Source organism: Leishmania panamensis (genome assembly GCF_000755165.1).
Source record: "Leishmania panamensis strain MHOM/PA/94/PSC-1 chromosome 33 sequence".
Lineage (NCBI taxonomy): Eukaryota > Euglenozoa > Kinetoplastea > Trypanosomatida > Trypanosomatidae > Leishmania > Leishmania panamensis.
Genome location: NC_025880.1, coordinates 1,065,399 through 1,091,005, shown reverse-complemented (window position 1 = coordinate 1,091,005; position 25,607 = coordinate 1,065,399). Strand labels below are relative to the sequence as shown.

The window sequence follows — 25,607 nt, the reverse complement described above, 5'->3', positions numbered from 1 at the left end:
CGCCGTTGTTAAGGCGAGCGAGGGGACGGGATGTGAAGGGCACGAGAGGAAGACGTCAAACACAAAGACGCACCTGAGTCAGAAAGAGCAGAGAAGGGAGGAGGAGTGTAGAACAGAGTCGCTCTCTGTTTGAGCTCCTACATGTCGTGTAAAGTCCAGTGCTTCATTGGTATGCCTGGCCCCCGTCTTCGAACCCTGGCTCATCGCGGGAGGCCTTGACATCTGATTTCCCTCCTCCATTTCCTCATACAACAGTCCTTAGACAAAGATAAAGGAGCAGGGAGGAAGGAGCTGAAAAAGGTTTTGACGGCAGTGGCAGTACGCACTGCTCCACTGGGAGATACTCACCAGCAAGTCCGCGTTGCTGTCTTCGTTTGTCCTCGTGTTGCTTCTCTTCCTGGTTTCCTTTGCCCTCTCGTGTTCTTCCGACGAATACCTGCCCAGGAGAGAGTGGAGGCAGACAGGCGCGAGGAGAAGCACACACGCACGAAACGGCCATGTGTATTACAGCAGGAAAACTTTGTTCGTGTAGCCGTCGTAGAGCATCGGCTGTGCGCACGGAACTCGAATGCGCATGAGCAACTTCACTGCCTCCTGCGCCGCCAACGCACCCGTCGACGCCGCTACAGAGGGAAGTTGCATACACGCACGGTTACCACCTCTATCACTGCTCCACCGCGCGACCTCCTCGCATGTCTGTGTAAAAACTCTTTGCGAGCCCTCTTCGCCCCACCACAAAGCGACCGATGTATCGAAGGATTGGCGAGTTAAGCCCTTGTCATCTTCGTCGCTGAGCACGGTCTTCACCTGGGACGCCTGCGACATGAGCACGGCAGCCTCCTGCGCGATGCTGCTCCCGCTCAGGCCACTCTCCGCAACGCGCACGCAACGACGCTGAAGCTCCTCTTTGGAGAGAAAGGCCACCGCGAAGCACGCCGCTCGCCGCGCGTCTGCGCTCCATTCCACGTCAAAGGAGATGTAACGTGTCAGCCACACCAGTCGTCGCCCGAGTCGCTGCCGCCACTCCGCCTCCGTAGTGGCGCGATAGGCGGCAGAAAATCGAACGCCTCGTATGTCCCAGATGTTTTCCACCACCGTTTCGGTGTGCTTGAGGAGGAGCGGCTTCAGCCTCGTCGCCAAGGGCGACATCCTCAACGGGCCGTGGAACTGCTGTTGCTCCTCTGCGTCCTCTCTCGCGCGAGCTTGCTCTTCCTCCTGTAGGAGTGCCGCTTCGACAAGCTCCAAGGCCGTCGCCGCAATACACGCCACGTCTGCGGCATGCTTTGCCTGGTACAGGTCCTGCAACTCGCGGTACCAAATGGTGGTTGTCGTGAAGTCTGGCAGGTAGCCCGAGTATGGCATATGATAGGCGGCGTACATGGGACGGAACGGCAGCGCCTCTGTGTAGGCTGTCACACACCCGTCTTCCCCCTCCCCCGCACTAGCCCTACTTTGGCGCACCGTGGGTGACTTGTCGGAGGCCACGTTGTCCGCTTCCCGCTCGCCGCCGACTCTCCCCGTCACGAACAACTTCACGGCTTGGAGAATGAACCATACAAGCACATCCGGACACCCCCAAACAAGCAGTGCCGCCATCTGGCGCGTCGCAGGAAACGGCGACATCAGTGCCGCTGGCGAGACACGCGACTGTGCCGCTTTCATAGCGCGCATGGGATCGGCGCAACGCGCATCGCGCAGCAGCTCGGCGAGCGCCTCTGGTAGCTGCTGCACCACTGGTCGATTCAGCTTCGCCGTGCACTTCTCCATCGCCTCCACAAAGGCCTCCTCGGGCGGGTTCTGCCGCCGTATCATCCCACCAACGAAGGAAGAAATGGCGCGGTAATCGTTGGTGGTCAGTGGAAAGGTCGAGGAAGATTTGGACTGCTGCCGAGATTTCTTTTCCTCCTCCGGCAGCGCAGCCCACCATCGCCGAAAGGCGTGATGCACGATGCATGGGTACGGTAGGTAGCTGTGCAGCGTCATGGCGTCCGCGCTGTCCACCGGGAACTGCGCAGCATCGTCTGGATCGTGCGCGTCGAACCAAGCCTGCAGCGCCGGAAACGGCTCAAACATGCGTAGATCCTCCATCTGCACCTGCGTTGGGTTCTGCGGGCGCATGATGACGCGATCACAGCAGTACGTTTGAAGCATCCCGAGTAAGCCACTGCTGCGGACCAGTAGCACCGGCACATCCGGGTGCACACGTGTCGTGCAGCTCTGCAGAAGCGGCGACATTGGCGAGAGATCGCCGTACCGCTCACTGACAAGTATGAGACTCGGCAGAGACGGTTGGTGGGTGGAGTCGCCTGGAGAGGAATTCGTGAATGAAGCAGAGCTGTCCACGATTTCCAGTGGCGCATAACCAGCGAGGAGCCGCAGCACAGCCGACGTTGGCAGTGCTGGCTCAGTCTGTGTCTCCCTTGCCGCTGTGAATGACCAACCTCGACCAATGCCTACGCATCCAGCAGCCCAGTCCTCGTCTACAGCTGCGGTGTACTTAGCGGCCCATTCCCTCGGGAACGCCTGCACTGGTACCGCACTGCACTGCTCCCCCAACACGCAGATGTGCCGCAGCACCGTCGCCGCCAGGGGAGAGCCGACCGCCGTGGGCGTCACGAAATAGTTGGTTCCTACATCCTCGCCAGATACAACCCGCTCGTCGACGAGGGTAACAGTTCGCACGCCAGTCAGCACGAGGGATTTAAGCGCTTCGACGATAGCCAGGGTAACACCAAGCGCAACGACATGCGCTGTTTCGAGGGCCACCTGTCCATCGGCACCCCAGAGGCGCAATTGACGATCGAACTTCGCCTGCTTCACGCTCCCACCAATGATGTATGTTGTCTCCAGTGGAGGAGGTGCCTTTGATGCCGACATTGATTGGCGGCATCAAAGGCGCAGGTGCCTCTTTGCGTGTGTGTGTGTGTGTGTGTGTGTGTGTGCGTCAATAAAGATGTACACACACACGGAGAGAGAGAGAGAGGGGAGAGGGGGCTGCGACGAGGAGAAGGGAGGCAAGAAAAACAGCGTAGGGAGAGAGAGAGAAAGAGGAGGCCACAAACGAGAATCACACCAAACGGAGGTGCTCCACCTCAGCTGCATAGGCACCCTCATTGTCGCATGGCTCTCTGGGTGAGGCTTCCTTGGGCTGTTGCCCGCTGTGGAGTAGCCGCGGAGCACCACGACGCACCAACAACAGCCCACAGCGCCAATAGAAAAGAGAATGACGCAGAGGAAAAGTGAAAGCGAGTGATGCGCGCATGTGTGCATCGGCAGATGCGGGGATATGATGGACACTTCGCAAGGCTATCACTCCACGTTGTCGGCAGAGGAAGAGAGAACATATCAGGAGCAAGTATCTGCTGCGTCTTTGGGGGAGTGAACAATCAACAAGCGAGGTGAGAACAAGTGAGGAGTTCTCGCTTGATGGCTATCGACGTGTGTGAGGACCGTGTGCATCCAGGGAGGAGAAGGAAGGCTGACAGACTTACCTGTAGCGGGCCCCTGACACTCCATCATTCGGCTTACCGCCCTGGCAGGCACACATTCACCTGCAAAGTCAGGTACAGACGCGAAGTTTCAAGCAACAGGCTGTCTGTTCCTCACATACACAAAGGAGATGAGCGCCGCACTTTACGTTGCTCCACTGGGGAAAAACCAAGTCCACTGAGATGGCGTGGATGGGAGCAACCATGAGGGTCACCAGAGGGCAAGCACCGACACACACCCACACACATACATACACATCTATATATACATACAGACAGACGATCGGTACGTCAAGGACAAGGAAAAGGACAGAAGAAATACACCAAGTGCACCAAAGCGGCGTGCAAGACGACGCAATACATCCCCAGCAGTGATGCTTCGCAAAGAGAGAGAGAGAGAGAGTACATCGTGTCCGTCAGCCAATGAACAGGCGAATATAAAACAGAATCCACACGGCACGGCTGTGTGTGTGTGTGTGTAAACGCACCATACAAGCGGGATGGAATCGACATGCCTCGTTGCAGCTGCCTTCCCACGCAGTCCCCTGTCCCTCCTGTCTCCCACTTCACGCAGCTGTCACTCGCGATCACACTCGTAGAGTCGTAACAAGAACAAAAAAGGCAGAGGGAGATCAAGAGAAAGAGGAGGAGAGCGTAGACTGGGGAGACACCACGACACAGCGGGCGTTCCCCTGCGCGAAGAGGCAGATATGATGCACCACCCGCCCACCCACCCACACACACACACACACACAAGGGGTGTGAAGATCGGAAAATCAAGGAAGCAGGCTCGTAAGCCCAACAAACAATGTGTGCACATACTCACCTGCAAGCGATCAACCCCCCCCCTTCTCCCTTCTCCTCAGCTCAAAACAGCGCCCTCAACACCAAAGATCAAGCATCGCATCAACTCTCTCTGCTTATATACGCATACACACAACCAACATCACCACCACAATGTGCAAGCACAACAACCACAATGTGCAGGCCTCATGCCCTCTCCCCTTCTTCTCCCTTTCTTTCGGAGCGAACACTCAAGAAAGAAAGGGCCTTTCCTACGTTACATACGACACCGCGTCGCCAGACAAGCAGCCGCAACGCATCCGCAGACTGACACACGAACACACGCACGCCGATGCACTAGGAGGAATGAAAGCAACAGCGAAGAGGGAGTCGAACTAGCGAGGGAGAGGGAGGAAAGAGTGGGGCCTTTTTACGTAAGTGAGGTGGCAGTGAGTCACTCTCGTGTTGAGAGTGGCACCACCCATTCAGTGTCACGCAGGAAAAGTCCGAGAAAAGAGGGCGAAGCGGAGAGGCATACACGTTTGAGGTACCCCTAAGTGATTCCTAGCGGATCATCACGCGTGTCGTCCGTTGGCGATGCGGTACTGCCGCGTCGCAGTGATATCCTGGAGACCACCAGTCGCAGAAGGCGACCGCGCCGCCGAGGTAGGCAACGCCATGATCATGTTGTTGTCGCTCTGGGTATAGTACTGTTGCCGTTTCATCAGTGCAAAGGATCGGGCACTGGTGTTCCGGTGGTTGTGCACGTTAGCGATGGCGAGAGACGGCGGTAGCACACCCGGTATGGTAGCCTTGTTCAGCGTCGAGGAAGCGCCACCTCCTGTGATGGGCCGGCCAGCAGTGCGCCGTTGCTTCTGCTCAACGTTGCGGTCATGGGCCTCTATAGCGGCATATGTATCGCCACGTATAGCACCATACACCATGCCGCGCGACTGAGCTTCGTGGCGTGGCACCCATGACCCGTAGCCGCGAGCGGCGCACTCGCTGCACACAGCTTGGCGATCAACTTGCAGGTACAGACCTGCAACACCGGTGCGACGCCTGCACAGGAAGCAGTGAAGGCAGGTTTCGTGGAAGAAAAGGGAGCCAACCGGTACGCGTCGGACAGGATCAACAGGGCTGCCACAGGCGTTGCACGGCACGCACACATTCTCGACCACGTAAACAGGCCCTCTGTAGTTGCACCTCACGTTGTTGCGCTCGCGGTACTCGGCGTACTCCTCGGGGATTGTCTTGTACTGCCCGTTCATCGACAGACCACTTGGGAAGTACACGCTGCTGTAGTCTCCATCCGCACCGCCTAAAAGCGGTTCGGTCCGCTTGAAAGCGTCGGCGATTACTTGTCGACCGCTGTGCGCGGAGCGCGAAGACGATGACAGACGCGGCTGATATGGTGCACTGGTGGACTTCGGCCCAGTGGTGATCGTCGAGCTATACTGAACGCCTCCCGCAATCGGCGCTGCCGCTGTCGAATGCAGTTTGTCCTTGCTCTTCTTTTTTCCTTTGGAGGAGAGCGACGATGTCGACGGCGCGATCATGAAACTTGCCGCATTATCCACGTCGTCGCTGTCAACGTCCTGCTTCACCGCGCTCGCAATGGCGTTGTTAAGTGCGGCATCAATGGAGGCAGTGGTCCCATCTTCTTGTACGTCCCCAGTAGTCATCGCAGGCTCTTCGACTTGCTGAGGTATGAAGTTAGTCTCCTGCGCAGCGGAGGGGTCCATAGCTGCACTAGGCAGCGCATCGTTCGTCAGGTCAGACAAGCAGGTCTCAACTGGTGGCGTGCTGCTAGGCAGTGCTGATGGCGATGGTACCTCTGCCTCATCGTTCTGCTCCCTGCTCGGCTCCATGCTCAGGGTGACACACGCCGGCGCGTACGAGTGCGCCAATCTTCAAGGAAAACTGCGTGATCTTGCTCCTTACAAGGAAATGAAGGCCACGACGGAGGAGAGAGAAGCGCGAAGAGGTGGTGGCGGAGAGAAGAGAGCAATCAATGACCTCCGAGTGAGAACACAGACACGCACACGTGTGCAATCCCTCTTGATTGTTGCTGCTGCAGATGGGCTGCACACGAAGGGTATCATTTTCGCGATGAGTACGCGGTGGTGAGAAGACGAGGGTCGAGAAGGAAGAGGTAAAGTGGGAGAGGGTGGCAGGGGTACACAGACCGCACCGAGAAGACGCCGATTTAAACCGAAGGAAAGGGGGAGAAGACATCGTCCGCAGCTGTGGGGAACACTTGGGTGCACCTGCGCATATTCAGTTGTGTCCTTGTGTGTAAAGAGCGAAAGGGGCTCTATCAATAGCGACGTCGAATTGCAGTCAGCCATCCCAAAGTCCACATGTACACTCAAGGAAGAACCTTCTCTTTCTCCGCTTGATGAACTGTGGCAGTGAGTGCAAGGTTCAAAGGGGCCAGGCGGAGGAGACGAGAAAGGAGTGGGAGGACAAAGTCGCTGCGACAGAGCCTCATCCAGCTCCTCGTTGCTCGCGTTACGCCTCTGGTGCGCACCTGCGCGCGTCATTAGTGAGCGTGAACGAGACTTGCTGAGAAAAGTGTAATACAAAAGGGGGGGGAAAGAGCGAGATGAAGAGGAGGAGAAGTGGTACATCGTTCACTCCATCACACGCGCCCCGTCACAAGCGCACACTCGTCCTCTCGCCTCGCCTGGCACGTGAGGCGGGGCGGGGGCGGGGGGAGTGGCATGGCGGAGCGGGGAAGAACAAAACAAAACACAAAACGAACCGCCAAAGGGGGAGGGGCGCTACCATACATCGAGAGGTACACGAGAAAGGGCCCACACACCAAAGCTCACCAAGTAAAACACAGGTAGGCTAGCGCAACGAGTGGCAGCAGCGCTGATCAGCGAGACGACTCTCTTGCAGAGACGGAGACGGAGAACAGCACGCACGCGCCCCCACGCGCATTTGTCGTGAAGACACACAATGGCCAATGAACCTTGCCACGAATGGCATCTATGATAACAACAGAGAAGTGCGGGAGGAGGAGGAAAGAGGTGGGGGCAACCAGGATAAAGATGAAAAACAGAAAGGTGGTGAGGGGGCATAGGTGGACGCAAAATCGTGTGTACGCACACCCACGTACACAGACATGCATCGCTCTGATCGTACTGGACACGTTCGCGTCGCTGTCGTTCCGCCTTCCGTGCTCTCGCTCTGTTCACAGGAATCGTCTTCTCTGACGCTCTCCGCGATCCCCTCTTTTGCGGGATCTTTCACGGAGACATGGGCGCGTCAAAGAGGCGTAATGGCCACACACAGAAGTGACGGCAACAACGAGACGAGTAAAGCGGCACCGCGAAATGCTATGGATGATGAAGAGGGGGCATGGGCATATGCGCACGCCCTTCCAACGTGTAGGGATGAGAGTTTGAGGGGGGGGCACACATTGCATGTCCGGCTCCCCCACATTGATCTACTCCCATCCACCTCCATTCGCGAATTACCAGCAGAGGATGGACTAGGCCAGCTGTTTTCGGACTGCCTCTGCCAGCAGCGTCTCCTGCTCGTCATCTGTGAGGTCGCAGCGCTTGTACGATGGCGCGTCTAGCCGGAATACCGTCACATCACCCTCCTCATCACCAACGACGAGCACTGGCGTCTCCTGCTCTGCGAAGAGGACAGCGCTCAGACGGCGATGGTCACGGTATTCAACAGTGGTGCAAGGGTGCATGCCATCCATGACTGTCCACACCTCCGCGTTACCCTGTGCCGTCACCGTGGCAAAGATAAGGGCGTTTGTGTGCGACCACGCCACATCCTGCACAGCGTCTTGCTGGACACTGTGAAAGCGTAGCTGCGCCTTTTTGGTACCAACCCTGTAAAGACGCGAGGTCCAGTCTGCCGAGCAGGTGAGAAAGTATGCAGCGCTGTAGGGCGACCACCGAACGCGGTACACGAGATCCGAGTGCGGCTCGTACTCCAAGTCGTAGTTCTCCGTCTGACTCTTGCTGCATTGTAGGACGGAGCCATCCTCGGTGCCGACGATGTACACAGCCGTGTCTGATGGACAAGTATCAAAGCACATGCCGCCACACTGCCGAGACAGGATCGCCTCCTCCGCTGCACCGCCACCGCCACCGCCGCCGCCGCTTCTGGCTCCTGTAGACCCGGCAGTGCTCCTCTGCACCGGTCTTCGGGGCTGCTTATTGGCACCCCCTTTGCCGCCCAGGGCGGACTCGGCCAACGCGGCAGCCGCCTCAGCCTCTGCGACACCGGCAATAAAAGCCTTCTCCACATGCATGCCCGGCTGGCGCTGCAGGTGCATGAGGTCTGGTGGAACACGCTCAATCGACTTGCCCACTGCCCACTGCACCACGCGACCATCAGCGGAGATGGACGTGAGGAACTCGCCATGTTCCTTTCCTTTTGGCACCCACTGCAGCTCCCAGATCGCGCCAGTATGCTGGCCACCAGCCGCACCGACGACGGCAGGAACAATAGAGGGGAGCACGATGTCGTGCTGGATGTCATAGATGACAACCTCGCCAGCGCTGCTGCCGACAGCAAGCAGACTGGGGTGCTCAAAGGAAAAGGCAAGAGCCGTGACGTCAGCGTCGCCGCGCAGGTACAGAATTAGCTCCGGGGACAGTGGGTTCTTCAGCGACCAGCAGCACACCATACCGTGAGCCTCCTGGCCCTGAGCGCGCTTGTAGATCACCGACGATGCGACATCGTTGCCCCTGTTGTTGTCATCGTCCTGCAGCAGCGAGCGTCGGCATGCGGTGTACCCCACCGCTAGCATGTCGTTCTCACGCCGGTTCCACGCCATGCAGGCTACACCACGACCCTGTGTCAGCTGCGGCGAGCCAAAACGCCAGAGAAGGCGAATGCCCTCACTAAGGCGCACAGGTGGAGACGAAGACGGCGAGGCTGCGCTAGAGTTTACGGCGACTGATGAGGTGAGCACTGCACCAGCTTCCTGCGGTGGGTCCCCTAAGCCCATCACCTGTGCAGCTGCCTTTCTATCCGCCGTCGCTGCTGCCCCTCCTTCAGCCCCTGAGGTCATGGGGGAACCTTCCACTGGGACAGCCGGCAGTGGTGTCGTGTGCAAATTAAGAGCCACTGGCAGCGGCCCTGGCACCGCTGTTGATGGGGAGATCGCAGATACACAGGTAGAGGTGTCGACAGCAGAGGCGGGCTTTGCAGCTGTCTTCACCGCATCTTGGCTAAAGCCCTCCATGGCGATTCCTCGGTAAGAAAGCTGCACCGCCTCCATGTTGTTTTGCACCACAGCACGTTCCATGATGCGTAGCGTGGACAGCAACGTCTCCGCCAGCATCCACTGCCTACTCGCCTCTACTCCAGCAATGGTGGAGGCGACAGCGTTGGCACTGTTTACCGTCACGCCTCCGCTGCTCATTGTACGTGTCACTGTTTCAGAGGACACCATGGTGGACTGTCCATTGTCGCTGCTCTGGCCGTCGTCATCTCCGCTGCCGGTGCCGTCAGTGCTGTCTCCGTCACGCAGGGCGTCCTCAAAATCAGCACCAGCGCCGCTGTCAGCCGCGTCGCCGGCAGCGTTGCCCGCTTGTTGCTGTCGCTCCTCCTGGCCTTCCTCCTCAGCGTTCTCTGTGGCCTCCAGCGTCGCCGCGTACGCGTCCTTCAGCATCCACGGAGTCACCTGCAGGGCACCGCTGTCTTTCTTTGGCGGCGGATGGACTTCGGTCTGCACCGACTTCATGGGCGCACGCATTGTCATGGCGCCCGTGCTGTGGAACTGGGTGCCCTCGTCCGTCCGGTAGGCCTCCTCCACAGCTGCGTACTCGCAGTTGCGTTCCACGACGGTGGTAACCTTGTCCGCATACTCCTTCGACACCGCCTCATCCTGATGGCAGTACAGTAAGATGGTGGGGGTTTCGGTGAGGACGACGGTGGTGGTTGCCTTGCGCCATGCAGCCTTCTCGTTCGCTGTCAATGGTGCCGGCGGCGTATAGATGGCCCCCTCGAGCAGCGTGTTCTTCTGCAAAAGTCTCGGGAGCGGTGCATCAGCGGCGTTGCCAGCGGGAGTGGCAGCGCGCTGACGTACCAACGACGATTCGCAAACCGATAATGAACGCTCTGACATGCGGCGGTTACCGGCGAAGGAGAGCGACTGGAGACTCGACTCAAGGCTGCGGATGTCTCCGCCATCGCTGCGTCTGCGTACGCCGCTGCCATGATCGCCACCCGCACTGTTTCTCTTGCTCTGGATGTGACTGCCTGCCGCTATCGAGTCGCACTTGCTACTGCTGCGCCTGGCCTTGCTGAACATGAACGATGAATGAATAAAGGAGCTGTCCAGGTAACCGCTCATGAGATTCGTCGTCCCGCCCATATCCTGAGCCGCCTCCGTGCGACTTCCAGCGGAGCCACCTCTGTTGAGCAGCTGCAGTTCATGCGGCACTCCACCGACAAGGCTCTGTCGCGGCTGCAGCGGCAGTGGCGTTCGATTGATGCCGCCATCGAGCACGTGAATGACACCCTCGAGCTCGGCGCGCATGTCATGCATGCGCTTCCGCGCCTCCTCGCGAGCGGCCGCTTTCGTGGCACTGGACCGCAAGGACGACGAAGTCCCCATTATGCTCCTGCTGTGTTGCTGCGATCCCCGCGACGACGACAAGATGCTCGGTATGGCGACGCTGCTGCCACGACTCGTGGCCGTGGCCGCTGCGACTAACGCTGCGCCGGTAACACTGTCACGACTGTGAGGCTGCTGATTACGGCGCGACGAGAGCGAGGTGAAGCTCCTCATCGTGTCGCCAGAATCAGCAGCGTAGCTCCCGGAGAAGTTCTTCATGTGGCCTGAGTTTCACGGCAATGATTAAAAGACGAGAGAATGGAGAAGAGGAAATCAGACAGAGCAAAGGTGTAGTACACGACAGCCACAGTCACAAACAAAAATGCGACACCAGCACCACTCTTCACGGCAGACAGTGTGTGGGGCCTGGTAACGCCACGGTCGCAACAGACGGCAAAACACACTGGAGGACAGACCAAAGGGGTAACTGCAGCGGAGTAAAGGAAACACCACAACTGAGCTGAATCGAGAAGAGTCCGATTAGCAACAACAACAAGACCAGACGGCAAGACACGATTCAGCCTTGAGAGCTTCAAAGACGTCACAGCAATAGAGGAACAGCTGTGGGACAAAGCAGCACAGACACTCGCACACAACACAAAAAGGCCACTAGTGGGCCATCGAGTGTAGACGCATGTAAACGAGCGTCCCGCAGTAAGCGACGCAAGTGCAGCGCCACGGCAAAAAAGGTGCAACAACGGAGAGGCAAAACGTGATGAGCAAAGAGAGGGAGAGAGAGAGGAACTAGACGCATGAGTGAACTGAAGAAGGAAGGGGAGTGACTGTAGTCAGCTCAGACATGTCCTAGTGAGGGGACCTCTGTTTCAATTGGGCAGACGGAAGAGCACAACGTACCAGCGCACTCTTTTGTATGCACCGTTTGCTGAGCCCGACCGGCAAATAAAGCGGAAAAAGAGTGCCAAGCGCTCACTGCCACCACTGCGCGAGATCGATTACCATGCAAAGAGGCAAGAAAAGCTTCGCCTTTACTGCTACCTCCGCGCGCATGGGTGTATGAGAGCGTTTGCACACACATGCGGAGACGTTGCCCGTTCGAATGACGGGACGCCCAACGTAGATGTGAGCACACACGCACGTACGCACTCACCGTAATGCTTGACTATTCCTTGCAGTTTTTTTTCTCTCTATGGCATTAGTGTGTGCGGGCGTGGGTGTATCAGGCTAAAATAGTTGACTGCGCTCCTTTTGCATTATGCCTCGACAGACACAGACACAGAGAGAGAGAGAGAAAGAGATGAACGTACTCCATACTCCACAAAGTTGCCACAGCCCGAATTTCCCGCCATGCCCTCGTTCACGGCTCCCCCACGCCGCCACGGGGTACGGGTACAGGGGTGGAGTGGGAAGAAGAGCATATAAGGCGCAGCTGCACGTTAGTGCGGGTGGACGCGTTTCTTCTGCAAGCGCTCACAACATGCTCACCAGGGTAGCTTTCGTTGTCCCCATTCAGCTGACGCAGCGCGAGGCATTGCCAGTGATGCAGCACGGCAGCAACAGCGTTCGCCTGGGAGGCGCAAAAGGAGAAAGATACCGGGATGGGTGTGCCTAGTCGCATAGAGAGCGTAGGAGGAAAAACAACTTTCCTTGAAACACCTCCACCCTCTTCCATAAAACATGAGAGAAACACCACTCTACTCCCGCGCAGCCCTTCCACAAGTCCATCGCGTGCTGCGAGGCAGCCGCAGACACAGGCGTTACAGCAACGCGCCGACCCAGTCATCAGAGCACCGCCTCCACCCCAAACTCTGCCCACCCCTGCTCCGCAGGTCGTCTCACTTTAGCACTAAGCATATCGCGCAGATGGCAGCAGCACGTGCACTGTCGCACACCGCCCTGGCACAGCGCCATCCAGGACCTGACCAACGACGTCAGTGGTGCCGCGTCGCTCTGACCTCCCCGCGCGTCGCTGGGGCTTGGCCCTGTCGGCGCTGGGTGGGTGGGGGGGGGGCGCGTTGGGCGGTGATGAGGGGGACAGGGCTACGTAGCCCATTCACACGGAGCCGAGGCGCCCCCCCCCGCCATCCTTGGAGCAGAAACGCCTGCCTTGTCCTCTTGTTGTTTGCCCTCCATCTGACAGTGCACCACGACACCGAGACGCCTACACGCCACGGGGAGGTGTACTGGCACAACCCGGCCCACAGAGACTGAGAGGGAATGAAGGAAGGGGCGAGAATGAGAGACAGAAATGGGAAGCGAGTGAAGGAATGCACGAGGAAAGCTGTCGCCCAAAGAACAACCAAGTACGCACGCATGCACAGAGAAACACGGCAGTACGAGCAGCATTGGCAATGGCGAAGGCGACAGCAGCAACAGAAAGCGCTCACACGAAGGCACAACGTATGCCAAAAGGCTTGCGTTGCGCACCGCAAAGAAAAAAAAAAGAGACTCGAGTCACACTCTTTTTAAGCGCAAACATTCCTCAACACCGCCTCCACCCCCCTCACCTTCCCCTTACCACCCCGCCAACACCTCTCTCCCTCTCTCTGTTCTTCGCATCTCCAACGCTCAGCCATCGCGACCGAATCCGCCGCCCAGCAGGAAGTCTTCGAGGACGGTGATCGAGTATTTGTGCTCCGCGGCGTTCGGCCGGCTGCTCACGTCCACAAATGCCACCGGAATGCCCAGCTGCTCAAAATTGAAGCTCTTCTCACTCCCACCAGCCGCTCCACGCAAATGCTCATAGCCAGGCACCGCCTCGCCTATCCTGTCATCGTTGTCCGCGCCATCCAAGAAAAGCATGTGCCGACGGCCACCACCACCTTTTTGGCGGCCGCCGTCAGGCCTGCCTTTGCTGGTGACGACTGTGTTGTTGCTGTCACGCACGCTCTCTACGCGCCCCATCGCGTTCTGGCGCGACTCGATCGAGGCGACCATGGCGGCCTCCAGTAACCTGCGCACCGCCTTCGGGGCGTAGCTAATCACCTCGTCGCGCTTCGTGCAGGCGAAGAGAAGCCGACGAACCCCGTAGAACTCAGGTGACTGCAAAACGTTGATGAGAAGCTCTGCCAGTGCGTCAGCGCCCTCCCGTTGGTTGTCCTGAACGGTAACGGAGTCGATGACGACAACGACGTTTAAAGCTTCGCTGACAGCGCGCAGCATCTCTTTATGCAGGCGCGGATGGCCAGGGCAGTCGACAACCTTCACTCCCGCCGTGCCAGTGGAACGGCCATGCTGCGCCGCTGCGCACATGTATCCACTGTTCGGGCGCATACTTGCGCGTGTCTCGAGGAGCTGCCGATGGTGCACAAGCTGCACGAACAGTGCTGTCTTGCCACTGTAGGGTAGGCCAATCAACACGGTGGTCGTCCTCGGCCGCCGGCGATTCAATAGGCCATTAAAACCCAGTATACGACCAAAGACAAAGGACAAAATTAGGTAGCCAAGCACGAGAGTCGCCAGCAGCCACACCCACTCAGCAGCAGAGAAGGTGCTCAGATAGGCAACCATACTCCCAGGTGTCATCGGCCATACAGTGCTCGCTGGCGCTACCCCATCCGCTGCAACAATATGCTGTGCTGCCGCAGCAGCCTCTAGTACTCGAGTCACATCCGGGGTAGCCGTGTAGACGGCGTTTGCAGCGATACTACCTTCTCTGCGGCTTGCAGCGCTGCGAAGATGGGCCCAGATGCTGAGCACCGCCTGTTGCACGAACTCTTGTGTTGCTGTGGCATTGCTTGCCAGCTGTGCGAGAGCGGTACTCAGCCCCCACGGCGTGGTCGTGGTCAGTTCGCTCGCCAGATGCATATGAGTATGGCTGTCCACCTCCTCGGTGTTGCCCGGCGGCGTCAAGCGGGTGGCGTGCTGCTGGACTGCTGCGCGGAGGTTCTGCAAGCCGGCAAAAAGAGCTTTGCGGATTATGCTTTCTTGTTCAGCAGGCATCCTCGTCCCATCGTTTGGCACAGTGAGCTGCTGACCCTCAGCAATGTAGCTCTCGAGAGCCACCCGAACCGCCTCTATGATCGTCTCATTCACCACCGTATGTAAGGCACTCATCCTGCAACCAACAACAGGGCCGAATCCGCGTACTTGCAACTTCCTTTCCCCTGGCACTGCCGTCCTGTGAGTGTGTTTATGCACGATTGGATACGGTGTGTGTGTTTTTTTGTTTTTACTTTTCGGTTGTTTGAGATTGCTGCAGTGCAAACCTCTCGAAGACGCGCTCAAGGAGGCGCTGAACTAAGAGGTTGAAGCAGGATAGGGGTGAAAGCAGGGGTGACCTGACCATGAGTAGATCACTAGCACAGAGGCTAATGTACAGGCACACACACACACAGGGAGAGAGAGAGAGACAGGGTGGGTGGTGACATCCGTCGGCGCTGCAGATGCTACAGGGGCAGGGAGCCACGTTCGACACGTCAAGGCAGCCTCGACTCCTCTGGAAGCGCACGGGCATCAGATTCAGTCCAGTTGAAGGTCTCTGTGTTGTTGTTTTACTCTTGCATTGTCGCACATCAGCTTGTGCGTTAAGCGCAACGGCCACACGTACGCACCAATACAAAACACAAGATGTGCGCATTAAGGTCCTGAAACAGACAGGGAAACCGCGTCTATGCGTGTCATCTGAACAAGGGGAGGGGAAAGGGAAACACCACATGTCGCCTCACTGCCACACTCTTCAGCTTCTCTCTTTCCCTGTGAATAGAAAGAAATGGAGGAAACGAATAGCAAAGGTAGAAGACAGAGGCGCAGATCGACCCACTTCATCGCTGTAAATTACCGCAGAGACACGGAAAAGGCGACGGATGCCATCGATTCGCCTACATCCTCAAATGTTCTCTCTCACCCCCTCCCGGTGAGCTGCCCACGCCACATCCTTCTCTCCCCTCCCCGCTTCCGCTGCCTTCGTACTTTTCGCTTGTCTTTTGGATGCTTCACCCGGGCGTGGTCTTGTTTAAGGACGCATACGACCTCCTCAGAGCCTCCACGAGCTCCTTGTACTTGGGCATGTCCCTGGTCTCCCCATACACGGCAAACGTCACGGGATGCTCAATTAGCTGCGAGCACACGTGATGGAGGCCCGCCATGGTCACCTGCGCGCTCCCTTGAATGGTCTCCTGCGGCGTAATGGTGTAGTTGTGCACGAGAAGGTTAAATCCCATGTCATTCAGCAGCTGCTCGCGCCCCTCCCCCAGAAGAATAAGCTGCGAGCTTAGCTGGTTTTTAGCCATCTCCAGGTGCGCCAGTGTGATGCGCTGGCTAATCGATGCTGCCTGGAAAACCATGATCTTCAACAAATTGTTCACATACTCGTGTGGGGCAGAGCCGTAGAGGCCAATTAAGCCACCATCGCTGTACCATGCCGTGATGCACTCCATGCCGTGCAGGTTCGGCTCACGGTTCAACACCTCACGAAACAGTTTTGTTTGCATGCCCTTGCCAGGGCCACCGGAGCTGAACGAGGTGCCGCCACCCAGCAATGTCTGAATGACTGAGAAGGTGAAATAGTCAGGGTGGGCCATTGGGATGGCCTGGAAGAAGAGGGCCATGTGGCTAAGATTCTTCTCTTGAAACTTGTTCATAGACTCTGGCGCCGTTGTGTTCTGCACGTACTCGCAACCGCCCGTGTATGGGTGAGCCTGAGCTGTGATGGCAGCTGCCTTGTTCGCCGTCTCTGTGCTAGACAGGAGGGACGACGGCGCCGCGGGTTCAGGGAACTCCAACCGCGTCTCAGCCTCCTGCACAAATGCCACGTGATCTGATACACCCGTTGCTGCCAGCACTGTCCGCTCCGGCCTGGTGTAGCGGCGGTGAAAGGCGTGAAACTTCTCCAGTGTCAGCTCCTCCAGCTGCTCCTCTGTCGGGGAGAGCGGGTTGCCGAGCCCGCGACCACTCCAGCCGGCCTTGTGGACGAGCTCAAACAGCATGCTCGTCGCGTCACGGCTCGTGAGAGAGCTGCGGTGCAGAGTCTGCGCCTTTGCCACGTCGAACTCGTCGGCGCTCTCGGTTGGGTGCAGCCACATGCCGTTAAGCACATCGAGTCCCTCTCTCTGATGATAGCGCGGCATCATGAGCATGACAGACATGGCCTCTCGATTGTTAGTCACCTTGTACGCGTTGCCAAAGACGCCGAGGGACTGGCTAATCGCCTCGGTCGTCATGCGCGTGTTGCTGCGCAGTGGCAGTGACTCCATCACCGCCGCCGCACCAAAACTCCCCTTCTCCTCAAACTTGGGGCCGTTCAAGGAGAAAAGCCCCATGCCGGTGATGCCGTTGCCGTCATCGCATGTGATGACTCGGAGTCCGTTCGTAAGACGGGATATTGTGAAGTTCTCACGCTTAATTGTCTCAGCAACACCTCGCACAAGGCGACTCACAGAAAGCATGTCTATCGATTGGAGATGGGGAGAGCGGGGGGGGTTCGTGGTAGTGGTTTGTGTAATGCCTCGGATGAACCTGCGTCCGTGTGGAGTGCGATCGAAAGTGTGCGTGCGAGAGGAAAAGAGCGACAGAGAGAGAGAGGGGGGGAGTCTCAGTACGGGGTCACAGGTATGCACACCGATTAATGCCCAAGAAAAAGAAAGGTGTGATACGCACCTGCGGCAAACGAGCGAGAGAGAGAGAGAGAGAATAGGGATGACTATGTAGGCTGCATAGTCGCAAGCGTGTGGCGAGAAAGAGGGAGTGAGAGAGAGAAAAAGATTCGCGAACGTCGCGATGTGTGATGAGCACCACCCTCACATGACAAGCCGGCGTCGCCCTCCAGTTTACCCACATAAAGAGCAAACTGGAACGAAAGGGAATCAGAAAGTGGAGAAACTCTTGAAGAGTCCTTTCACATGGGATGAACGTGTAATGCACATCCTGAAGTAGTCGCCAAAAGAATAAAAAGAAATCGCCATGGTGGAGAAGACCCGCGTGGCTGCTTCCTCTCCTCGTTTGGCCTACCGGAACAACCCCTTAGTTGAGGCGTGTTGACCTCACTCGTTCTCCTCTTCCTCACATGTGTGCCTACACGTCTAGGAACAGGTTGGCGTGTGCAGGCCTCTCCCTCTCGGCTGTTGCTATTACTGTGTTTCTTTGGCTGGTAGTACGATCTACTTGACGCGCAGACGCCGCTTTCTATGGGTTGTTGTGTACCGTCGCTGAGTTAATGTGTTACCCACTGTGAGCACCGTCTCGCTAGAGAGGGATTACCCAACGACGCCAACGACGAGACGTAAACGCACGTCTCGGGGTGTAGATCGGCCGCCCCTCTTTGTGGTTGTTGTGGTTTTCTTTTCTGCGCTCCTCTGCACCGCATGCTGTCGGTGTTGACGTGCACCGCACCCAACAGAGAACGAAAAATGACACCTCCCGCGTGGTGTGGTGTGGAGTGGCACACGTCTTCTGCAAAGGCGTATGTTTAGCATCCAGTGGCCTCTCACACTGTGAAGAGAATGAACGAAAAAGGAGGCGTGGGTGTGGGAGTGGGGGAAGGGTGGGGAATACACACACACACACACACACACACGTGCACAACCCAGGGGAGGGGGATGTTCTCATGTTGTTCTTCGCCTTCCGCAGCGTCCTTCAAGAATACTCCGCCACGCAGAATAGGCACCAGTTTCGTGCCGTCGCTTAGTTGAACATAGTCGCAAACGTCTTGCCTTTTGCCCGCATCTCCCTCAGCACCAAGCACGGCGCCGGAAACTCCTCCGAGCCGAGGGCGCGTTGGTACACCTGCATCTTTTGCACGATGTGATCGATCCCTGCGACGTGATCCGCGTAGTAGCATAGCCCACCCTTCCACGCTGGAAAGCCAAACGCGTAAACAGAAGTGCAATCAATATCAGCCGAGCTGGCGATGACACCGTCTGCCATGATCTTGGCCGCCTCGTTTACCATAGCGAACACAATGCGCTCGACTATCTCCTCCTCGTGGAACGGCCGGCGGGTCACACGACGGCGTTTGCTGCAGTCAATTGTGCGGTACTCGATGGAGTAGTTGTGCTGCAGAACGAGGGATTTCAAGCTGACCAACGGGTAGAGGTGGCGCGACGCCACACTCGAAGCTGCCATTGCTGATGTCATAGAAGGGCCTGACAACGACAGCGCGCAGTCCGAGGCGTTGGTGATACCTGCTGCAGCTCCACCCTTGGCGGCACTGCCGGTGCCCACGTTGTCTGTTCCAGATCTGGTCCACAGCCAAGACGCAATGGGGTGCCGCAGGCGATAACCCAAGCTTGCGTCCTTCGGGGTCACGTAGTTGTACCACCCCGTGCGTGTCTTGCGGCCAAGGGCGCCGGCGGCAATGAGAGCATCAGGGATGTCAAAGACAGGACGACTCGGCAGCCACCACGCGTTGCCGATCTCAACGGCACTTGGCACACTCGGTTCGATACCGACCCTTTTGGGCAGTGATGGGGGCGTGGCGCTTGCGCGCTCTACCGCTGCCAACATGGATGCGCGAGCCATGCCCATTACATCAAGGCCAATGATATCCTCAAGCTCAAAGAGACCGCGAGTGAAGTGGAAATTCTTGCGCAGCGCCCTGTCAATCTGCAGCGGAAAGCAGCCATCCTCCAGCATAGCATAAGCCTGGTAGAGCGCTGTGAGCAGTAGACGAGTTCCAACGGAGCCGTGACGGCTGACAGACAGGATCGGGTACTTGTCCAGTTGGCACAGAAGATGCATAATACGCTCGACAACCCACTGCTCCGTTGCCGTCCCACGAATCACCTCCACAAGCAAAGACTCGTTCGCTGGTGGGAAAAAGTGCATGCCGAGCACCTGTCCAGGGCGCCGTGTTATGGCTGCAAGCTCATTCACCTCCAGCGCCAACGAGCTCGTTGCGAGAATCGTGGAGCGCTTGCAGACAGAGTCGAGGCGGGTAAAGATGCTCTGCTTGATCGCCGCAACCTCCGGCGCACACTCAAAGACGAGATCTGCGTCCGCAAGAACAGGAGGGAATGGCGTGATGAGGCTGCCCATCACGCGCAGTCGGCGCAACATGTCGTCCCGGCGGTGCGCAGAAAGCCGGTGCGCCTCAACGCGGCTGCGCAGATAGTCTTCGATGGTGTGGCGAGCTACCTCCTGCCGCTGCACGTCCATCTCCACCAGGATGACCTCGATCTCCGACTTCCACAGCAGCATGAGCGCTATCGACGTTCCCATGGTTCCGGCGCCAATGACAGCCACCATCTTCAGCCCCACCTGCGCCGTGGCGTCCTCAGCGCTGGGGTTGTACACGGAGGCCACCGAGGCTGAGGGCTTGACCGTGAAGTGCGGTGTCGCACCAACATCGCCCATGATCGACAGCCCCGGCACCGGGGGCGATAGCCAGAGCGACTTCTTCTCCCACGACACCGACGTTCGTTGCGAGGCACACAGTAGATGCTGCATTCCCTGTGCCTCAGGCAAGAGAAGACAAGACTCAAAAAGAGACCGCTCCGCCGCTGCGTATGCGGCTGCAGCGACGCTCCCATTGGCACGGTTTGGATTCGGATGGCTTCCGCTTCCGCCGCGACGGTCGCTGTACGCAACGGCTAACTTCACTGCCTCGATCGCGCGGTACGGGGTCTGAACCTCGCGCGGCACCGATTCGCGTAGCTTGTGCTTCATCCATGCGTACAAGCCGCGGTTAAAGAAGGGGAGGTGGACGTATGCCGGGCAAGTGTGACGGCGGTGCAGGGCAAGTGCTTTAGCCGTCTGCGCATCCTTCAGTGTGTGCAGGCTCGGCGTCCTCTCTCCATCACCGCCTAGCTTGATTGGTGCAGCAGCGGTGACGTGCTTCTCAATGAACTCCGCCAATGACGTCCACAAGTTCGGGGCGCTGTACGGTGGTCGGTCGATGAGACCTATCTGGTACGCTTCTCTCGCATACACTGGACGACCGTAGCATAGCATGTTCAGCGCGTGCGGCACCCCAACCTGGGAGATAAGACGCTGCACACCGCCACCGCCGGGGGTGATGCCAAGCCGCACCTCTGGGAAGCGGAACTGCGCGTTGACCTCGCAAATCCGGTAGTCCGCCGCCAAAGCCAGCTCGAGCCCCCAGGATGAGCAGAGGCCCTGAATGGCGGCTACGCACACCTTTGGGCACATTTCCACGGCGGCTGTCAACTCCGACAGCGATGGGACAGGCGGTTGTGCGGTGAGGTCGGAGACAAAGCACTCCGTGAAGTTGGCGATATCGATGCCACTGGAGAAGAACCGGTAGCTAGTCGAGGTGAGCACAATAAAGAGACAGTCGGCGTCGGCTTCTAGCGTCTTGAGGGCACGCAGGATCTGCGCTCGCATCGGCGCACATAAGACGCAGCCACCGACTTGCGACCGGGGCGGCGCTGAGCTCAGCATGCGGATCAGGCCAACCGTACCGCGGCGCTCGACGCGGACAAACGCGTTGTCCTGCAGGTGTTTGGACAGTGTCTCTGCGCGCCTCATTATGTGAGCGTCTGATTGGAGGAGTGACTCACGAATGCGTCAGCAGAAACAGAGCGAGGAAAGTACGAACTTCCGTAATCACACCGCTGCCGACAGCAGTGCAGCAGGGAATAAAACGTGCAGGGCAAGGAAGGATAGGCCAAGTGTAGAGAACAATGTGCCATGCTCATTTGCGGCGAGGTCGTTGTGAACCAAGTAGGGAGAGCGCAGGATGATAGGCAACGTGCCGCAACTGCGACCATCATCCAGGGCGGTTAGTGATGCGACGCGAGAAAAGCCACCGAGTCATCGCCGCAACAGCAGATAGAGCACCTACTGACAAAGATGAAGGAAAAGGGCGTGGGCCTCGACACCTTCAAGGCATCCTCTGAGGATATCAATACAGCGCACGCCTGCCACCGCAGAGAAGGAAGAAGCGGCGATGTCATTCCCTCTCCGCAGTTCTCCGTTACCCCGCGCCTCCTCAGTTCCACTCCAGCGAAGCCTCTCACAAGAAGCCCTGCCTACTTTTCCCTTTCTTTTTTTTTTTCCGGCACAGATGTCCACACGAAAGATCTCAGCAGCGCAGATGAATGCGTGTTTGTGGGTGTGGGCGTTGTGCACTACAGTTTTTCTTTTTCGCTTACTAATTAAAGCCACAGTCCTCCATTTCACAGAGACGTCTCACTCGCGTCTGGCAGGTGTTGTCCCGATGTGGGGGTGTAGAGGGAGGAGGAGACGACACGCAGACAGATGGGGCACAGAAACGACGGTAAAACAATGTTAAGGTGAGCAACGAGACGGAGGGCGTCGCTGTTCTTTTTCGCCTTGGCCTGCGTGTCCATGCATCAGTGATACACGGCAGAATGAAACCATTCGTTCGTGCTTCGTGTAAGCACAGCATGTGTAGGCAGCTGTAGTGGCAAGTCAATGTGGCCACGCTCACCATGGACAGTACGCCATCAACTGTGGCTGCAGTAACCCCTCAAACTCCATCTGCCGAAGGTCGATACGGCGTCGGCGCGGCTTCTGCTCCGTGTCACACAGAGTGGACAAAGACATCGCTGAGGCAGTAGTCCCTGCGATCTTTTCGGATGCCTTCCGTCCAGCTTGCTCCGCGCCCTGCATCGAGGAAGAGGCTGATGCCGATGGTGATGACAATGTTTCTGACAGAGATGCAGATGATGCTGCTGCTGAGCAGTTGCTGTTCCCATTCTCCCCGTCATCCGCTGTGGTCACAGTGTCCTCCATGTCCTCCGCAGGCGGCTCGCTCTGTAATGTGTATCGGCTGAGGAAAGGCTCCAGGGCGGCCGCGATGCCATCAGAGGTATCCCCGTAGGCAGTGCTCGATGTGAAACGAGCAGAGCCGCAGGTTGATTTGCCGGCACTGCTGAGCTGTGGCACTACATCCACCCCCATCAGTTCCGATATCGCCGCACATTGCGCGAAGGTGACGAGGGCTAATCGCGTTTCTCGGGAGGGCGGTGGGTGACTGCGCACATACAAGCTACCGCCTCGTCCGCCACCGCCCCCCATAGCCGAGGCGGAGCAGCCGCCCAGTCGGCGTAGCTCCTGCGCCGTCCACTTCAGCAGCCGACGCCGCACGCCCTCACCGCTGGCCTCATCGATGCGGCTTTGCAGAAAGCGAAAGAGTGGAAAAATGTGCCGGGCCGCACGCAGTCGCTCTTCCATTGTAACCACACGACGATTGGTGCCGGTCGGTGGTGCCATGCGCAGACGCACCGGCTGGACGGGTGCACCGGATAGAGGCAAAGAAGAAGCGCTCACCACAGATGCGGTCGCGGACGACGCCCACATCGCCGAGGGGCATCTAAGAGTCCCACTAATGGTGCTGCTGCTACGCGGCTGCTCCACTGGCATGCTGCCTTTGATCGCAACAGTGATGAGCTTGTGCAGCAGCCCTATCGACTCATCCTCCGCTCCCAGCATGGACAAACTTGGAGCGAGGTACAGCACATACACTGGCCGATCCACGCGCGTCACGACAGTCAGATAGAAGTACACAATGTCCACCCACCAATCAGCATTGCCGCACGAGCCAGCGACCTGCTGGCGACGGAGGTCATCACCCAATCGCCCGTACACGAGTGTTGTACAGTCGCGCAGGATGCGGAGATAGGGCTGCGACAGTGTGTTGAAGAGATGCTCGAGTGGCTGCGTTGAGGCAAGCGACGCACCGGGGGAGGCGGCAGAGCCCCAGTCACCCAGGCCGGCGCCACCGCTGAACCCGAGCGAGTCGGATCGTGGAAGGAGAAATACGGCAGGCGACAAGGCGGCAGGACTGCTGAGGTCAGAGGTTGGGGCTGTGACTTGTCGCAACATACCAGCATCTGCCGCGGTGATCGGGATGCTAGGGAATGCACTGGCAGAACCGCCGCCGCCAACTCCTGGAAGCGACGATGACGACGCTGAAAGAACAGAGGCCGGGCTTCCCAGCCCGGAAGCGGGTGGAGAGCCGAACGGGCTACCACGGAAAGATGTCTGGTGTGACGCCACTGTCATCGCAGAGGATGAGCCGCCGCCGCCGCCGAGCCCGAGCACGCCCATGACACGTGACCATCCACCCTGCTTCTCCTCCATATCCTTCGGTTCTAGCGTCAGTTCCACATCCAGTAACCGGTTCAACAGCACGCGCACAATGTCGTTACGGTACGACAAGAGCTTGTTATTGTGTTCGACAGTTACGTCGAGGAAGCTCGGCGCGCCGTCTGCTGCTGCCGAGCCCGGAGCAACTGCCACACCGCTGCCAACTTCTCCGCTGAGCTGGCCAGCTGCCCCTCGAGATCTACCCTTCCTGCAGACCACTGTTGCTGCAGAGCTGTCACTATCACCGCCACCGCCAGCACAGGCAGCTGTGACGTAGCGCCCAGAGGGGTTATCAGCGAGTCTGCTGTTCACGGCAGATCTGGCACGATCACTGCCATGCGCGTCGCCATCGCTGAGTTCCATGTCGCTTGCAGTTGTAGTAGTCTCAATCAAGGACAAACTGCTTCCAACCAGGGATGCATGTGGCAGGATCGGCTGTCGCAGCGCCGCCTCTCCAACCTTTGCCCCCTCCAACAGCGTCGCACTCACGTAGCCTGATGGTAGCACACCGGTTGTTGGTAGCATCGATGACAGCGAAGCGTGGTAGCCCTGTCGCTTCGCTGACACTGCAGACGACGACCCCCCAAGGTCGGTTCCGCTCTCCTCTGACGTCCCTCCTGGTAGGCTCAAGGAGTGGGAGCGCGTGGCGGGCGGCAGCTGCCACGGAGAGTCGCCCACGCTATTACTGTTGTCCGTGTGCCGAGAGCGCAGTGCCTTGAGCAGTTCCAAGGCACGCTGCAAGCTTTGGCTGTTGCCGAGACGCGGGTGGTACGCTGGGGTGTGCCCCTCCAGTGCCACGTACAGCAAGACAGCAGTGCACGCCACGTGGTGGCGTCGTTCTGCCCACCGCTGCCGCGGCATAAAGTCGGCAATGCAACCCTCCAGCAACTCCACGACGTAATTGGGGCTGTACTTGGTCGCGACCGCGTTCAGGACGCGGATGAAGCTGTCACTCGGGATGGAGCGCCGCGCACCGTCGCGCACGGGTGGACGCAGTTGACAGGGCTTTAACAGCACCTCGAGAACGCCACGCACTGTCTTCTGTGACTGGTCAATCAATGTCAGGCACACACGCTCAAAGGCGATTTGGAGACGCACGTGCCAACGTGTGATGGCGTGGAGCGCAGCCACAGAACGATCTGAAACGCTGCCGTGTTGCGTTGCTGTTCGTGCCGCAACAGCTCCACCCCCACTGTGGCCACGACCACTGATGCTAGCCCCGCGAACTCCGTGCGACTGCGGCACCGTGGGGTGATCCGCTACCGTCTCCACAACACGCCACCACGGCATCGTGTTCAAGACGCCAAGGACAAGCAGGCGCAGTTCAGAGAGTGCACTACGGTACGCGCTGAGTAGTGCATCGCCCTCCACGTAGGGCAGAAAACCACTGATCGATGACGACGATCCGCCACCGTTGGCGCTGCCGCTGACGCTTGCCGATGTTAACGGACGGTTCAGCTCGCGTAGCCACTGCTCAGCCCCAAGCAGACACTCTGTCACCTCGCGATCGCGCATCTCAGCCAACGAGGTGCGCCGTAGGAGATCCTGCAGCGCCTGCAAGTGTAGTAAGTTTTGCCGAATAACGTACATGTCAGTTGCGGCACCCACACCACCGCTGCGAAGGTGAACTGCACTTCTGCTACCTACATGACTCTGTCGGTTTCGAAGCAGTCCACAAGACGCGAAAAGATCACCACTGCCATCCAGCGCAGAGACTGCCGCGCCCGGCACACCGCCGCCGCTGCCAACAGCATAGGACGACTGAA

At 58.3% G+C, this 25,607-nt stretch overlaps 7 protein-coding genes across 7 annotated transcripts, besides 1 other annotated feature; all 7 read right to left on the bottom strand.

Annotated features, from left to right (window-relative positions):
* Positions 1 to 504: 504 nt before the first annotated feature.
* LPMP_332770 (hypothetical protein) lies at positions 505 to 2,877 on the bottom strand (the record flags this gene model as incomplete). The annotated part of the gene is made up of 1 exon (XM_010704066.1): positions 505 to 2,877. The coding sequence occupies one exon, from the start codon at positions 2,875 to 2,877 to the stop codon at positions 505 to 507; it is 2,373 nt and encodes a 790-aa protein (XP_010702368.1).
* A 1,969-nt stretch (positions 2,878 to 4,846) lies between these two features.
* On the bottom strand, positions 4,847 to 5,956 carry LPMP_332760 (hypothetical protein; the record flags this gene model as incomplete). Its single annotated transcript, XM_010704065.1, has 1 exon — positions 4,847 to 5,956. The coding sequence occupies one exon, from the start codon at positions 5,954 to 5,956 to the stop codon at positions 4,847 to 4,849; it is 1,110 nt and encodes a 369-aa protein (XP_010702367.1).
* Positions 5,957 to 7,773: 1,817 nt separating this feature from the next.
* On the bottom strand, positions 7,774 to 11,091 carry LPMP_332750 (dynein intermediate chain, putative; the record flags this gene model as incomplete). Its single annotated transcript, XM_010704064.1, has 1 exon — positions 7,774 to 11,091. The coding sequence occupies one exon, from the start codon at positions 11,089 to 11,091 to the stop codon at positions 7,774 to 7,776; it is 3,318 nt and encodes a 1,105-aa protein (XP_010702366.1).
* Positions 11,092 to 12,488: 1,397 nt separating this feature from the next.
* Positions 12,489 to 12,899: a repeat region.
* A 499-nt stretch (positions 12,900 to 13,398) lies between these two features.
* Positions 13,399 to 14,886, bottom strand: LPMP_332740 (hypothetical protein; the record flags this gene model as incomplete). The annotated part of the gene is made up of 1 exon (XM_010704063.1): positions 13,399 to 14,886. One exon carries the CDS (start codon positions 14,884 to 14,886, stop codon positions 13,399 to 13,401), a length of 1,488 nt encoding a protein of 495 aa, XP_010702365.1.
* An 878-nt stretch (positions 14,887 to 15,764) lies between these two features.
* On the bottom strand, positions 15,765 to 17,216 carry LPMP_332730 (mitochondrial processing peptidase alpha subunit, putative; the record flags this gene model as incomplete). The annotated part of the gene is made up of 1 exon (XM_010704062.1): positions 15,765 to 17,216. The coding sequence occupies one exon, from the start codon at positions 17,214 to 17,216 to the stop codon at positions 15,765 to 15,767; it is 1,452 nt and encodes a 483-aa protein (XP_010702364.1).
* Positions 17,217 to 18,450: 1,234 nt separating this feature from the next.
* On the bottom strand, positions 18,451 to 21,255 carry LPMP_332720 (enoyl-CoA hydratase/Enoyl-CoA isomerase/3-hydroxyacyl-CoA dehydrogenase, putative; the record flags this gene model as incomplete). The annotated part of the gene is made up of 1 exon (XM_010704061.1): positions 18,451 to 21,255. The coding sequence occupies one exon, from the start codon at positions 21,253 to 21,255 to the stop codon at positions 18,451 to 18,453; it is 2,805 nt and encodes a 934-aa protein (XP_010702363.1).
* Positions 21,256 to 22,176: 921 nt separating this feature from the next.
* On the bottom strand, positions 22,177 to 25,356 carry LPMP_332710 (hypothetical protein; the record flags this gene model as incomplete). The annotated part of the gene is made up of 1 exon (XM_010704060.1): positions 22,177 to 25,356. The coding sequence occupies one exon, from the start codon at positions 25,354 to 25,356 to the stop codon at positions 22,177 to 22,179; it is 3,180 nt and encodes a 1,059-aa protein (XP_010702362.1).
* Between the last annotated feature and the right edge of the window lie 251 nt (positions 25,357 to 25,607).